Source organism: Helianthus annuus, chromosome 2 (assembly GCF_002127325.2).
Source record: "Helianthus annuus cultivar XRQ/B chromosome 2, HanXRQr2.0-SUNRISE, whole genome shotgun sequence".
Classification (NCBI taxonomy): Eukaryota; Viridiplantae; Streptophyta; class Magnoliopsida; order Asterales; family Asteraceae; genus Helianthus; species Helianthus annuus.
The window spans coordinates 174,078,186-174,094,848 of record NC_035434.2 but is presented as its reverse complement, the minus strand read 5'-3'; the positions used below and the strand labels follow the sequence as shown (position 1 = coordinate 174,094,848).

General features: G+C 34.8%; 1 protein-coding gene across 2 annotated transcripts; it reads right to left on the bottom strand.

Annotated features, from left to right (window-relative positions):
* Positions 1-1,795: 1,795 nt before the first annotated feature.
* Positions 1,796-5,066, bottom strand: LOC110927357. Of its 2 annotated transcripts, none has more exons than XM_022171034.2 (5): positions 4,961-5,066; positions 3,405-3,855; positions 3,072-3,297; positions 2,761-2,996; positions 1,796-2,281 (listed from the first exon to the last, which is right to left on the bottom strand). In XM_022171034.2, exons 2-5 carry the CDS (start codon positions 3,840-3,842, stop codon positions 1,982-1,984), a joined length of 1,200 nt encoding a protein of 399 aa, XP_022026726.1. In that variant the 5' UTR covers positions 3,843-3,855; positions 4,961-5,066; the 3' UTR covers positions 1,796-1,981. The 2 variants fall into 2 exon arrangements, with proteins under 2 accessions (XP_022026726.1, XP_022026727.1); XM_022171035.2 differs by having other exon boundaries at positions 3,405-3,860; positions 4,961-5,062.
* Positions 5,067-16,663: the final 11,597 nt, after the last annotated feature.

Here is a 16,663-nt window from a genome sequence, read left to right as displayed (position 1 = left end):
ATAAAATTAAAATTATTCAACTCGTGCAGTACACGCGGTTTTCTAAGGATATAACTGTTTTTGTTATTTAGTATAAAAATTACATTTATTCAACCCGTGTAATACACAGGGTTTTTTTTAAATATAATTTTTTATTATTTATTATACTATATTACATTTATGCAACCCGTACAATACACACTATTCTTAAAGATACATCTTTTTTTATTATTTAATATATGAAAATTACATTTATTCAACCTGCGTAATAAACGAGCTTTTTAAAGATATATTTTTTATCATTTAGTATATAAAATTACATGTATTTAACACATGTAATACAAGAGGTTCTAACCTAGTATATTATATAACTCATCATAAATAGCGTATTAATTGCCGCTTATTCTCCTCAAAAGGATTGCTAATTAATTGGATTTATTACACATGAAATAGTGGTTTAGTGGTATGGTGATTACCATTCCACAAATGTGGTATAAGTTCACATTCTTGAAAGCGCAAGTCATTTAGGTGTTAAAAAATTGCCCTTTAAAGCTAGAAAAAAAAAATATATTAACTGGATTTATTGATTAAAAAGGTAGTGATATATATAATATAGGTCCTAATTATTTTGTTCAATTATTTCGTAATCATAATTAATGCATAAACAATATAAAAAGGTTAATATTATGAAAGAAAAGATGTTTATAAGCCGATGCAATTTGACCGGCTTGTTTCATATTGTAACGAGTGACTCATATTGATTTTTGTATATATGCTTTGCAGATTTAAAATGCTCAAGACTTGGGGTTGAATATTATCAATTTGGTTTGACCAATGGTGAAGAGAGGAGTCGTTTTCAAGAAGCAAAGTCAACCCCACACTTTGTAACCAAGTTTAAAACTCCCAAGACTAGCTTATTTTCCACAATTGGTTCCAAGTCATACATGTTGAGATTGAACCTTATCCAAATGAGACAGCCCACTAAACCAATTTGAACTTGTATGAGCCGTTTCCCTATAACTAATTTATTTACATCTTTTATATAAGGACATGTGTAGTCACAAAGCCCTTTGTAGGGCGTTATGCGACAAGTGACGAAACGTGTAAGAGATGGGCTTTATGGGGTTTTGTATAACTTGAGTGTGTAGTAGAGATACATATGTATGAGGCTTTATATATGTATGTATATGTGTGTGAGTGGGGAAGAATGGGCAACGCCGTGAAAATTTTCACGAAGAGGGGAGATTTTCAGCACATGGCGCCCCCCGTAATGGTGTTCAGGGGCGCCATGGGGCAGTATACTTGAGTTTGGCGTGATGTAGCGCCCCATTACACAAGACCTAATAAACAATCTCAAACCGAAAACAAGTATGACCCTTTTTTATGTACGACACCACACCACCTCGTTGCCTTCAAAACCACAATCACCACCGCGATGGCACCATTATCATTTCCGGCAGTCCACTACCACTTCCGTTGCCGGCACCACTACCGCTGCCACCTCCATCCGTCGTCACTAGCTACTTAAAAAATATACAACCGGTTAACCTCTCTTTTTAAACTACTCATTTCAACCCGAGCCCATTTTGACCCACACACGTTTTGACCCAAAACACATTGTTATATTATAAAAAAAAAAAAAAAAAGCGCCTGTTTGACCGGAACTCAGTTTACTCAGAACCTGTTATGATCCATCACCCAACCCGCTCTGTTCGCCAGGCTTGCACAAACACTATCACAATCATACCCACAAATCAAACACCCCTTACATATAATGGGGTAATGTAATACTTCAAGAAAAGAATGCAAAGTAAGATAACAAGATCAAGCCAGTTCTTTTTACCCAACTCACAGAAAATCTCCTTATCATTTGATCAAACCATTACTTTGGGCGCCAAAATCGTCAATCACATTGACTAGTAATTGTTTCTCTTCTAATAAAGTCTAAATATGTGCAATCTAAAACCTAAGAACGATTTCGGTCCAGAAAACTTTCATGCTATTAAACTTCAGTAACTGGAAAATCATGAATATAATCATTCCATATCTCAGTAGCAATGGCGTCACGCAATTGTGAACTCTGTTCAATTTGTTGGGCATCAAAGGGTACATCTACATCCATCATTTGATTATCGGCATGCATCATCATCATCACCGGTTTTTCAAAATCAATTGGCTGTACAACCGGTTCCTCCAATTGCAAAACACAATTTTCATGTTCAAACGGTTTAAAGATAATATCATCAGGCGTCTCATCACGAATGTAATTATGTAAAGCACATGCCGCTACCACCAATTTCACCTGTCCCCCAAACGACATAAATGTATATTCACTATTTGTTATTAAAACGAAAAAAAAAGAGTTAATTGCCATTTTAGTCCCTGTGGTTTGGGTCATTTTACCAGTTTAGTCCAAAGGTTTCATTTTTAACATCTGGATCCAAAAAGGTTTCATCGTTGTCATTTTGGTCCAACTGATTTAACTACATCCATATCTGTTAAGTCTGCCAAGGGCATTTTTGTCATTTTATTTAAAAGAAAAAGCAATAAAGAAAAAAGGGTTAATAAAAAGAAAAATGAAATGACAAAAATGCCCTTAGCAGAATTAACAGATATGGATGGAGTTAAGTCAGTTGGACTTGGACCAAAATGGCAACGATGAAACCTCTTTGGATCCAGATGTTTAAAATGAAACCTTTGGATTAAACTGGCAAAATGGCCCAAACCACAGGGACTAAAATGGCAATTAACTCAAAAAAAAACTGTAGATAAAACATTCACCTGTGTCGGTAAAGGGTAAGAAGGTGTGGACATCAGTATCGGAAACCGTTCTTTCAGTGATCCAAATGCTCTGTCAGTGATGCTTCGCAACAATGAGTGACGGTGATTGAATAACTCTTTAGCGTCTTGCGGTTGCAACCCGTTTTCATTTTCAATTATCCTGTACGGAGCGCCTATGTATGGAGCAATAAACCCCGGAATGTTCGCATATTTGAAATCCACAAGGAAATATTTACCTGCACCATAACATATTGACCAGTCAAAAACAATGAAATCAAACGGGTGTCACAAATTTTCAAAATTGTAACGACCTTCAGGGACTTTAAGGTTGTTTTTCCTTGTAAGAGCCGAATTTAGAACTTTTATATCCGGTGCTGACCCTTCCCAACCGGCTAAAACATAATGAAACTTCATATTAAACGAACAAGCAGCAAGAACACTTTGTGACAGAACACCGTTTTTATTACGAAAAGGTCCTTGTTCATCGACACCCACTATTACAGGAAAATGTGTGCCGTTAACAGCTCCCACACAATCCTATCACATTACAGACAACAAATACGATCAGAAGCACGTTACTAATTTTCAACCGATAAGTAACTTATAGACGCTAATTCAGTAAAATAGTAAAATACTAAAATTACCATGAAATACGGGTAAAATCTCGGATCGTCTCGGATTTCTGGAGGAATCTCGGAGCCTGGAGGTTGAAAGAAGTCTAACGATACGGCAATAATTGCGTTTAGTACATTGTTGAAATGACGACTAATGGTTTCACCCGAGTATCTAAACAGCTCTTGTACTGCACGAGTACGGAGGTTATGCCCGATAATGAATAAAAATATGGCTAATTGTTCCTCAACTTTTATTCGGCTAGTGTGGCGTAAGAGACCTTTAGCTTTTAACTTGTCACACAGTTTATAAAACACATGTTTTTCCATCCGGAAATTCTCTAGAAAACGCTCGTTAGAACCGTTGAGAACTTCATCTACAAACTTTGTACCGTTAGCAGAGATAGGCGTCGATTCGTTGCCTGTGGATTTCTCGTTAACGTGATCCTTTTCGTCATCGGAGCTCTCCATGGCGCACAAAATCCTACACTACGTTAAAATTACAGTCCCGGATCATGATTTATTATTAAGTAATGTAACTCTAAAAAACAAATTCAAGAACTGACTAACTAGTAGGGATGCAAACGAACCGAACGTTCAACGAACAATTCGTGAACCGACGAGAAGTTCGTTTGTGTTCATTCATTTAATAAATGAACGAACACGAACAAGAAATTTCGTTCGGTTAGTTAAATGAACGAACATGAACAAAGGGGCTGTTTGGCAACATCTGAATGGTTAAGTGCTGAACCAGTAAGAGGTCTGAACCATTAAGAGCCTGTATAATGTTTAACCGTTCAGAGGAAAATGTCTGACCAATTCAGATTATAGGTCTTAACCATTCAGACTTTGTATAAATCTTAACCATTTAGAGGCAAATGTCTGAACCATTTAGACATCTGCTCGTGAAACAAACAGTCTGAACCAATAAGTGCTGAACCAGTAAGAGGTCTGAACCATTAAGAGCCTCATTAAGAGGTAAACAAACAGCCCTAAAGACCGCGTTCGTTCATTTATGTTTGTGAACGTTTGGTAATGTGTTCATTTGTGTTCGATGGTTGATGGATCATTAATCTTTTTAATATTAATATTTTAGTTAAAATTTTAAATACTTCAAAATTCCGACAAATAAAATATCTAATAAGTCTTAGTGTATTATATATTTTGTTCATGAACATTTCGGTAAGTGTTCATAAACACATATATTTTCTTAACAAACGAACACGAACAGTGTTCGGTCGGCTCATTTGCAGCCGTAATAACTAACTAGTGCAGTCATGTACTACAACAATGGTCTCAAAAAGGGACACCACAAGCTTAATATCAACCCTAACCCTGTTCAAAACAGAGCAACATTATCTAATTTTGAGGTTAAAGTTTAACAAAGTTAGCAACCTTATTTCTCAAAAGAGCATATGAATCTGCTACATCAACATAAGTAAACCGATAATAATACCATAAGAAATTGGATTGGGGAGTAGAAATAAAAGGGCAATTTGAAAGTAAAAAGTACTGATTAGATGATACAAGTAGACACCATAGGGAAGATCAGTTGATATATGAAATTAGGGGGAAATGATTAAACGTACCGGATACGATGAAAGGGAACAGCTAGGGTTTCCGTTACGCCGGAGCCAGGGAGAAGAAGACGGTAAAGCCACACAAAATCACCCTTCTCTTTGTTCCCTTCCTTCCATAGAATGGAATTATTTTACTTAATACATTAATGCTCGGTTAGTCCCACTCGTTTGGTGAAATTTCACTTTTAGTCCTCAAGTTTTAGAAATTACATTTATGTTCCTTATGGTTTGTCAAGTTATTACTCGGATAGTCTTTAGAGTGGATAGTCGTTAGTTTTCGTTATTAAGTCCATGGAAAATTACTAAAATATTTTTTTATTTATTTGTGGGACCCACCCACCACTACTTCATCTTCAACCCATGTTGAACAACTTCGCTTACTATGTGTCGCTCTGACTGCTTCCCAAACCTTCATATACGATCAACTCTTTTGGATTTCGGCTTCTCTTTCAACTTCTGCAGAGTCTGCTTTTCAAGACTTACAAAAAGCTTATTCTGATTATCAAAATAAGGATTTGTTGGTGGAGTTGATGCCCATAGTTTTGCCTTGCTGAAATCGAGTATTAAAGAGAGTTCAGTTGATAATGACAGTGATGAGGCTTCGGTTCGGGTTCCAGTTGCTTATGTTATTGTTGCTGCTTATCAGTTTAAATGGTCTTGTCTTTTGCCCTAATTTAAATAAAAACTAAGGTGGGGTTTAAGATTATATTAAATTTATGTTATGTCACACAGATTGATCTTCAGCTGTTGGGAAAACTATGTTCCTTGATTATTCCATGTGCACTCACTGCACTTGATCATTGGTCACCCCAGGTCAAAGTACGGGAAGATGAAGCGTGCGCCTTGCGCTTTTTAAAACCAAGATTACATTGGTCACCCCAGGTCAAAGTAAGTACCCGATTTCTGGTTCTTCAGTGTCATACACAATATGTTGTAATCTTGGTTTTAAAAAGCGCAAGGCGCGCGCTTCATGAATGCAACGCATTCCTAATAAGCTATCCCTTTTCTTGTTTTATATATCATTCACTTACAGATCTTCGTTTTGACCAACTTTGACCTGTATGTACGGGAAGCGCTGCCTAAGGCGCTTTCCTGATCCCCTCAAGTGTGTCCTTTGAAAGTGGCTGTAATTGACGGCTGGGTCTGATTATTGTTTCAGGGGCAGGGAATGATTGTGTTTATACATATTGCAAATTGCAAAACATGTGAGGTGGGTGAAGGTTGAAGATGAAGTAGGTGGTTGAGGGTGGAGGTTGAAGGTAAGTAAGTGGTGGGTGGGTCCCACAAATAATTAAAAAGATTATTGTTTTTCTTGAATAAGGGCATTTTAGTAATTTTACATGGACTTAACAGTAAAAACTAACGGTCATCCACTTTAGGGACTATCCGAGTAACAACTTGACAAACCACGGGGAACACGAGTGTAATTTCCAAAAGTTAGGGACTAAAGGTAAAATTTCACCAAACCACATGGACTATGCGGTTATTTTACTCAAAGTATTTTATACATATTTTGTGTGACATAATATAATAATTTATATTAATAAATTATGTCATATCGTTGGACTTCGTCCAAAATCCAGACTTGTCACGTCAGCATACCATATCATTCCAAACTCGCTATTCATCTACTACTAAACCGCCTCATTATCCACCCGCATCATTTACTTTTCCTTTTATTTGAACTATATCTAATTTATATAATCTATTTGATTAATAAAATTATTTATTTTTTATTAAAATATTTAAATATCCAAAAAATAATAAAATTAATGAAAATTTTATTTATTAAATAAAAAACACACTTACAACAATTAAAAAACAACACTTACAACAATTTAAAAAACAACACACTTAAAACCTAAAAATAAAAATATGCAAAAAACAAAAAACAAAATTAAGGCTAATAAAAATTCAATTTTTTTATTATTTCACAGTTCACACTGATGGTTCAAAGGTTGATATTAGTTTAAATATTTAGTTTATTTAAGTTTAATTATCTATTTTATTTAGGTTGAATTATGTATTTGTGAATTGTTTTTAATTTTAATAAAGTTGTTTTTCTTCGTTTATATTATTTTTATTTTGTATATTTGTTTTCTAATTTATTTTCTTTTGGTTTATATATTTATGTTATTAGTTTAAACTAGGTTAGAACCCCGTGTATTACACGGGTTAAATAAATGTAATTTTATATATTAAATAATAAAAAATATATCTTTAAAATATCGTTTATTACACGGGTTGAATAAATGCAAGAGTTAATTACAAAGATAGTCCTTGTGGTTTACCAAAAGTAACACCTTTGGGTACTAATTTTTTTTTTTTTTTTTTTGTAACATGTTCGGGGCTTATGGTTAGAAAGATTTATTTAACAATAGATAAACTCGTTTAATACACAAGGTTTTTAAACATATAACATTTTTTTATTATCTATACTATATAAAATTAAATTTACTCAACCCGTACAATACACCGATTTTTTTTAAATATATTTTTTTTATTATTTAGTATATAAATTTACATTTCTTCCACCCGTGAATACACAGGCTTTTCTTAAATATAACTTTTTTTATTGTTTGTTATATAAAATTACTTTTATGCAACCCGCACAATACACGAGGCTTTTAAATATATAATTTTTTATTATTTAATTTATAAAATTATATTTACTGTCAACTTCCGTTAAATTTTCTGTTAAGTTTTGCTTAAATTACCAAAATACCCTGCAATAACATTTGATTTAGGAATAATTTTGTAACTATAACCATAGAAATTATTAATTATATATTAAAATCAACTTCGTCGTCTTATCTATAAGTTCGATCCATAACCATAGCAATTATATTTATATATTAAAAAATGTATTTTGTAAATTCCTAATTCCTTCAACTTCGTCGTCATTATCTATAATTTTAATTTTATAATTTTTTTTAACACAACTTATTATTATTATTAATTTTTTTTATAATATATACTATAATTGATATTAATTATCTATAAAAAAATAGATGGCTTCAATGAATGACATGTGTCCTTATATTGGTTTCTTTTATTATATAGTATAGATAATTCTAAGATTTTTTTAATTTAATGCAACTTTTTTATTTTAAATTGTCTTAAAATAGATGGGTTTCACATGTAAGAGGTTTAGACTAGTCTACTCTGTTTCAAACCATGTGTTGGCTAGGGGTGTGCAATATCTGAACCGTTAACTAAAACTAAATCAAAAACTAACGAAAGCGAATCAAAATTAACCGAATTAACCGAAAGTCGGTTATCACACTACAAGAAATTTGATTGTTTATCCAAATATAATTTACCTACACATGTTTGTATATATGTGGATAATGGTTGATTACATCTTTTCATAATTACTAACATATAGTATGTGTTGGTAATACATTTTAGTCACACTTAGCGTTGGTGAGAAAATTTCCTTAAAAGTTAATAATTAATTAAATGTTAAATTATCCACATGTGTGACTAATCCTCATTATGTATAGGTAAATTATCTACACACAAGTTAACAAACTAATATATGTGTAGATAAATTATCTACACACACGTTAACAAACTAATATATGTGTGGTAACTGATTATGTTTTACCAACACATAATAGTTTTAAATAAAAATGTAGATAAAATAAGTGAATAAACTTTTTTAATATTTTGAAAATGACGTGGCAAAATAAGAGCTACACATATTTAGATTAGGGATGAGCATAGTACCATACCAGTATCGAAAAATGGAAAAATTGGGTATTAGTATCGAAAATAATCAGTACGATACCGATATATCAACCAGAATACCGCTACCGTACCAAACCAGTAGTGGTCTCGAAAATTGGGGAAAATGGATGTCGATGCCGAAAATGATCGATACGGTACGGTACCAGTTCAATACCTGTATGTCAACCAAAATACTGGTACCGTGCCAAACCAGTATTGGTCGAAAAAAATTGGGGAAAATGGATACCGATGCCGAAAATGCCGAAAACCATTACTGTCGCGAATCTACACGTCCTAACACTTAATTTATGTGTATCTAAAGACAACTACCAACACATAATAGGCTTTTACCCACACAATGTGTGGGTAAAGACCCAAAATTAACCGAACCAAACCATTTATATTTTGACATATTTTACCTCTTATACCTCCATTTCATATTTTTATACTTTCATTTCATGTAGAGTAAACTACAAAACTCGTCCTTTATTTATGCCACTTATTGCAAACTTTATCCTTTATCTTCAATATTTACAAGAAACGTACTCGATGTTTGTAAACCCTTGCAAGTTATGTCCTTTTGTCCTAACACAGTTGGTTTTGATGGTTAAATTTTGTCACACCCCGATTTCCACATGAATCACCGGTGGGCCCGGTGGGGATTACCGTGACGTAGTTGGCAACAATATAGTCAAACCACAATATATGAATGCACAGCGGAAGCATAAAGATAAATATAATTCAACCATTTACTGTAATATCCAAATGTATCACAAGTAGTTGAATAGTATCCACAGGATGGAATAAATAAAAATATTGTTCAACAGATAGACATCAAGCTTGCGAGACTTCCTTAGATGCTAGGGAGCTACTACCAGCCAATTACGTGTAGTACCTGCACTTAATCTTTTTGGGAAAATACGTCAGTTTACACTGGTAAATACAATCAACTGACTCATTTTGTAAAATGGTTGAAAATTGGTTTGGATGCACTTGGCACAAACATGTTTATTTAACTTGGGAGAATTATTTAAAATTATAATCTTGTGAACGAATTACATGTTCCTTCTATGCGTTCAGTAGCCCGGATCGTGCCGGTTAAAGATCAATAGACACACCACATTGCGTAAAACCGAGGTGGGTAAACCATCGGCTACGTCTTTCAATAGTATAGACATCATACCGGGTGTACGCCTACACCCGGGTGTCGAGGTCGTGGCCATTTCGTAAAATGATGCCAAGGATATCCGGGACATGGTCATTAACCCCCCAAAGGCTTTTAAGTAACAAGACTGTTTAAATGAGCCGATCAAACTATTCAATTAACCACCTAAGTGATGGAATTATTTGATGCTCGATCAAGCGGTATTTTATATACCGTAACCCAAGCCCGTATAAGGGAAAATAAGTTAAAAGTATTTACCTTTGCAATGTATATTCCTTAATCAATTAAATCACTGATATCTTTTACTGGGGCTCCTTATTCTGGAACGAAGGTTTTAAAATAACCTATTAGAATCCTAACGGGTCTTTATATTAGCCGTAGCCTAGACCGGTTAGTTTCGAGGGATAGTTACGGTTTAATCACGTGAAAGGCGAAAACCGAGAATGGAATGTGATTCTGACCCAACAAGTTCGGAGACTCGTTTTATATGGGTTTAATATTCACACTCTGGATTTTGGGGTCAAAATGATATGGTTTGACCCGTATCGGCTAATTTATGTAAACTAGTTACATAAGTCGAACCGTGCGCGCAATAGGCGCAACGGGTAACCGTAGGAGTCCTACACTGTTTTCCTAAGTCAATATACTTTAAAGAGGTTGTGGTATCAGTAGGATACCTTCCATAATGCCCGTAACGAGTTTTAGTTCATTATACGCCCCGTAGGGGTTTTCCGGTCATTTTAAAGACTTTTAAAGGGATTACCGAGTTCTACAGGAAACCTGAGTTTCCCGATCAGTTTAACAAGTCTAAAATATCTTATTTATTATTTAAAATCAGTAGCAACTGGAATCGGGTCAAAAGACCTTGTAGAACTCAAGTTTTGGCCGAAAAGGGCATATTCGGTATTTACCGAACCGTAGCCATAACCGCAGGTTATGAGCAGGTTAAAATTTATTAAAAATCTTTAAAAATCCCAAAAATATTATTTTATTACAGTGGGTAAAAGTTTTGGTGACGGAATCTTGGTTTAGGTAGGCGTTATGCTAATTGCGCCGCTTATTACAAAAGTTTCTTATAAATGCGCTATTTAGCATAACTCCCATTCTAGACCTCGGATTGGCGTGAAACTTTAGGGACATGCTTAGGATTTAGTAAGCAAGGTTATGGTCCCTTCACGTGTCCGAAATACTCGTTTTATTTTAAAAAGGGCGTTACGGTCAACTTTTAAGTAATTAACGAAAATGCGTAAAAGACTCGGATAAACAACGAACCGGTCACAGAGGGTGATACCAACACGTGACCTGGTCTTAAGAGAGTCCTAAGGCATATCTACATTGTACTAAAAACGGGTCAGAACTGAAGTCAAAGCAAAAGTCAAACTTTTGCGACATTCGGCTCCGAACCGGGTTAATATAGCAAATGGCCGAATCAAACGAGCGTAAACAAGTTTATATATTATTTATCATGTTTTATGAGTGTCTAAACAGGTTGCATATCGTTTATATTACAGATTATGCATAAATCGCAAAAATAGCTTTCTGTTGACTTTTTAAGTACACGTTTGACTCGACATTTGAACTAGTTAGAGTGGTGATCATGGGGAACCATTTCAGAGGTTTATTACCCACATAAATACCAACACATAACCACTTTTGATTCGACAAGCGACTGAGCCATTAAGGATTTATCTTGAAGTCAAACCGTAGTTACGACGGTTTGATTTTTAGCTATTAAACTAGGAAAAACTTAACCACAAAGGATTTGAATGACTTACAGAAGCTTGACACGAAATAGGATGCTAAGAGAAAGCTTTGAGAGCTCCAAGTATGATCAGAAGAGTGTGTTTGAGGTGTGGTGAACATATGCACACAATGTGTCTATTTATAGTGCTCAAATGGCTCTTAGATCATTACACAATAGCCTACAAGTGATCATGGATGAATGGCATGTGTCTCTAGGTGTTATGGGTCGAGTAGGGGGCGCCCATGCCTCTGGGAAACCCATCCTTAATTGTTTTACCGCTTTAAACAGCCAACAGCCAAGTTTCTGTCGCTGGGCATCGCTTACGGACCGTATGGCTTAGGCCTTGCGGTCCGTAAGCCTGTGGCGGATCTCAGTTAATCATTCACTCCCTTACGGTCCGTAAGGCATGACCTTTACGGTCCGTAAGGTGTTAAGAAACAATCTTTTTAAATCTTTTTACAATGATTACTAAAATCTTTGGTAATTAATACCCTGACCTTTCGGGTTTGAAGGGGTAACTTTGCGAGATGGCCCTCGGTTAATTATAATTAAGGACCTCGCGTTATTTACCCGTGTTATTAAGCCCCCGGATAGTTTACTTATTATCCGAAAAGCCTTAATTTATATAGTTGACGCTTTTAACCCCTCTCGTACGAATTTGGTCATAAGTTTCTCGTTTTAAAACGGAACTTCGCGGAATTTATATATTATATTTTAGTGAGCGTATTTTACTGTTACAAGGCTTCGGGTATGTCAAAGGGTCACTCAGAGGTATAATTAAACATGTTAACACAGTTAACCCATCGCAGCTTGTAGTCTCTCACTTTCTTCCGCGTTTCGCTTCCGTACGATCCATGATTTATTCGTTTGAAGGTACGAGCATCTTTTAGGGTTACTATACAGTATACTTACCCTTGTTTGACATTTATAACCCTCGAATTTACATACTTTCAAGGTTTGTCAATATTAGTCCTTTATTAAACATTAAATGCCACGTGTAGACTCAAGACACGTGTCAATACATCATTGGACTCAAAATTTCGAGGTGTTACAAATTTGACTAAGTCAACCCCACATAAGGGTATTTTGGTCATTTTACCCTATTTAGTCAAATTAATAAATTAAAAATCCAATCCACTCCTTAACTCTCTCTCTCTCCCTACCAGGTCTCTCTCTCCTTACTCAACATCTTCTTCATACCTACTAACCGTCTCCACACCTAAATTCAAACCAAATCAGCAATTCATCCAATCAAAAAGCATAATATAAGCACAAAAACAAAGGAGATTCGTTCGAAAAGTGAAATTTAAGGCGTTTGGTTTTCAGATTGTAAAAAATTAGGGTTTTGAGGCGTATGAAAAAGGTGTGTACGAACTTACATGAGAACATTGAGCTGTGGATGCTTGAAGAGATTGAATTTGAAGGTCCGATGAGGTTTAGGGTTTGAATCGGTGAGAAGATGAGGGATTCAAGAGAGATAAAGTGATCGTAAGAAATTTTCAACGAACTGTAGAATGAGCTTAGGTTGGGTGCCGAAGCGGAGGTTCGGGTGACTTCGGCTGCAAGCCGTTCTCGGCAAGTTCGACGGCGGCGGTATCTAGATGACGATGATAACTAGAATCCGGCTAGCATCATCGCCCTCCTTCCACGACCAGGTTCAATAAATAAATTTGGGGGTCCTTGTTTTGAGGAAGAAATATGGGGATCTTTGATTTGGGGAAGAAAGTGTGTGTGAAGAGAGGAGACAGATCGGTGGTGGTGGTGGCAGGTGAAGTGGTGGTGGTGGTGGCACATGGTGGGGTGGTGGTGGTTCTAGATGGAGAAAGTATGTGTGAAGAGAGACAAAGATAAGACAGATCGGTGGTGGAGGTGGCAGATCGGTGATGGTGGTGGTGGTGGTGGTGGCAGGTTGGTTGTGGTGGTGGGGGTTATATATGTGGTGTCTGTATATATTTATAAGTATATATACATATATAATTTTAAAATTGTTTTATTTATTGTTTTATGATTATTTATTTTAGCATTTAGGATAAAATGATCAAAGTACCCTTATGTGGAGTTGACTTATTCAAATTTAACCATGAAAACTAACTGTGTTAGGACTAAAGGACGTAACATGCAAGGATTTGCAAACATCGAGTACGTTTCTTGTATATATTGAAGATAAAGGACATAGTTTGCAATATGGTGTTAACATAAAGGACGAGTTTTGTAATTTACTCTTTATGTATTTATACCTCCATTTCATGTATTTATACCTCCATTTCATTTATTTATACATCCATTTAATGTATTTATACATCTATTTCATGTATTCAACCTCAATTACATGTATTTCTAATTAAGAAAAAAATTAGCCCTTGTTTGATTTGGTTATTAAGCGAAATTAACCGAACTGAAAACCGACAAATTAACCGAATTAGCCGAACTGGTTAACTGATGACTTCGATTACGGATGCGGATAATGCTAATAACCGGACCGTACATACCCCTAACGTTGGCTTTTCTCTCAGTTCTGGTTTCTCTCAGTTCTGGGTGTTATGTACTGGATAGACATTGATTTATTTATGTTAATTGTTAAAGCAGGGGACAACATTAAATGTTATATAAATTGTTACTATTACGTGAATACTATTGTATCACATTACATGGTAGATGATATATATAAACACACGTTAGAGAGGTGTCTACGTGATGCATATGCTAGTCTTATTCTATAATCGTAAAATTCTACCGTTCAAAAAAATACATGGTTGAATTTACTTTTCATAATTGGGTTTTTTAATTACTAATAATTGCTTTGTTGAATTCAATATTTGAATACAGCTATCAAATTCAATATTAGAGATGGGTAGATTTGAATATTAGAGATATAATTATTTTTTTATAACCGAAAAGCAAAGCAAAGCAAAGGGATATTACATTGTGTTTTATTTTTCGTTTCCGTTTGTACTTTATTGGGTTTTTACAGCATGGATTAGGATCAAATACAAAGGATCCTAATTGTAAGAAGTGTAAGAAGGATTTATAGAGTGACAAGTGTCCAATAACCTAAAAAAACCCAGTACACAAAAAAACCCACTACAAAAAAAAACCTTAAACATCCACCACCACCAAAAACCTAAACCCCCCCCCCCCCCACACACACACACATCACCCACCCTAAAAAAAAAATTTTTTTTTTTTTTTTTGCCGAGGGGGTGGGGGTTTAGGTTTTTGGGTGAGGTGGGGGGTGGGTGTTTAGTTTTTTTTAGATTTTTTTTTTAGGTTTTTGGGGGGGGGGGGTTAGGTTTTTTTTTTTTTTGGGGGGGGGGGGGGGCGGGTTAGGTTTTTTTTAGGTTTTTGGTGGGTGGGGGTGGGAGGGGGGGGGGGGTTTAGGTTTTTTTGGGGTTTTTTTGTGAAATCCTACCGTCCAAAAAAAATATACATGCTTGATTTTACTTTTCAAAATTGGGTTTTTAATTACTAATAATTGCTTTGTTGAATTCAACATTTGAATACAGCTATCAAATTCTGTCCATTGGTATTAAGTTATAATGGTCATCCAAATTGTATTACGTGAATAGTAGATCACAATAATAACATTACGTATGATAATATCTACACATCCACACACAAATAGACATACACTGATAATACACACAAATACATAAATATATATATGTATATATGTATGTATAATTTCATTTCATGGTTCTTAGAGTCGCATTTCATGATGAGAAAGCTGTGTTTCTTGATATTAATATTTGTATGGCTGAACCTTGTTAATTCTTCAGTTGATGGCTGTACTATAACAAAGGGTTATGCTGTACACATGTTAACATCAATCACTTACGACAATGTTATGGTTCACTGTAAGTCGAAAGATGATGATCTCGGAGTGCATATACTTAACTTCACAACCCTTGAATATAGTTGGACATTCTGTGAGAATTGGTTAGAAAGCACTCTCTATTCCTGCCACTTTTGGCGGGCCAGTTCGATCGATGAACAAACATTTCAGGTGTTCAACCGCACCATGGCTAAGACATGCTATCAAGGTTTTCATGATGCGAATACATGTCATTGGGGGATCAAGCAAGATGGCTTTTATCTTTTTGATAATTATGCTCGAGTGTGGGCTAAACAATATGATTGGAATCATGGAAGAAAGTCGTCTCAGAAACCTATAAATGAGTTTGCACTCGTTTATCCTTGATGTTCTTTATAAATTTAATTTGCTTAAAACAATAAAGTAAAAAAAAGTATCTTTGAATGCCTCATTTTTAGTTATATATTTTTATATTACATTTGCAAGATGAATTCACATGGACCACATGGTTACAATTTTTTTTTTTTTTTTGAAAAGGATATGCGTCATTCAAACACAAACGCTAGCAAGAAGCTAGAAATACAATAATACATCGGACAAAAAATCACTAGACAAACCAAAACAAACAGACCCTGCCTATCCAAAATCAAAATTCCTCCATTGAACCTCTGTCATCGACACCATCTTAACCCGGGCCTTGTCCCAAAACAGGCCCAGAGTCTTCACCTCCTGCATGATTGCCCCGACACACGTTTTTGTGGCTGAAAATCAGGTTGTTTGTCTTCGATAAGGACCAACATACCAAAGTAACTAACCATAAATTTAGTTACTTGTTTTATTCTCACGACTAACACTTAATTTATACATTTATTATATTAGAATATGAATAGTGGTGAGATATGTGAAATGCCATTAAGGTCATTTCACTAAGTAAATGTTGTAGTGGTTCATCCCTTCTTCATTAATTACGTAATGATCACAAAATGATTAATTATTATTGTTATTTCTTTTTTAAATTAATGTTTCAACAATTAATAAAAACGTATATATATTAATTAACTAAAATTAAATAAAAAAACTACATATAAAACCTCTCATGCAACCACTTTTTTTATTTCTAATTAATGTAACGATGATATTAAAAAAAAAAAAAAAAAACTAGATACCAAACCCCTCATCCAACCACTTTTTATCCACATCATGAGATCCACATGTTATCACCACATATACATACACCATCTCTATCTTTATCTTCATCGT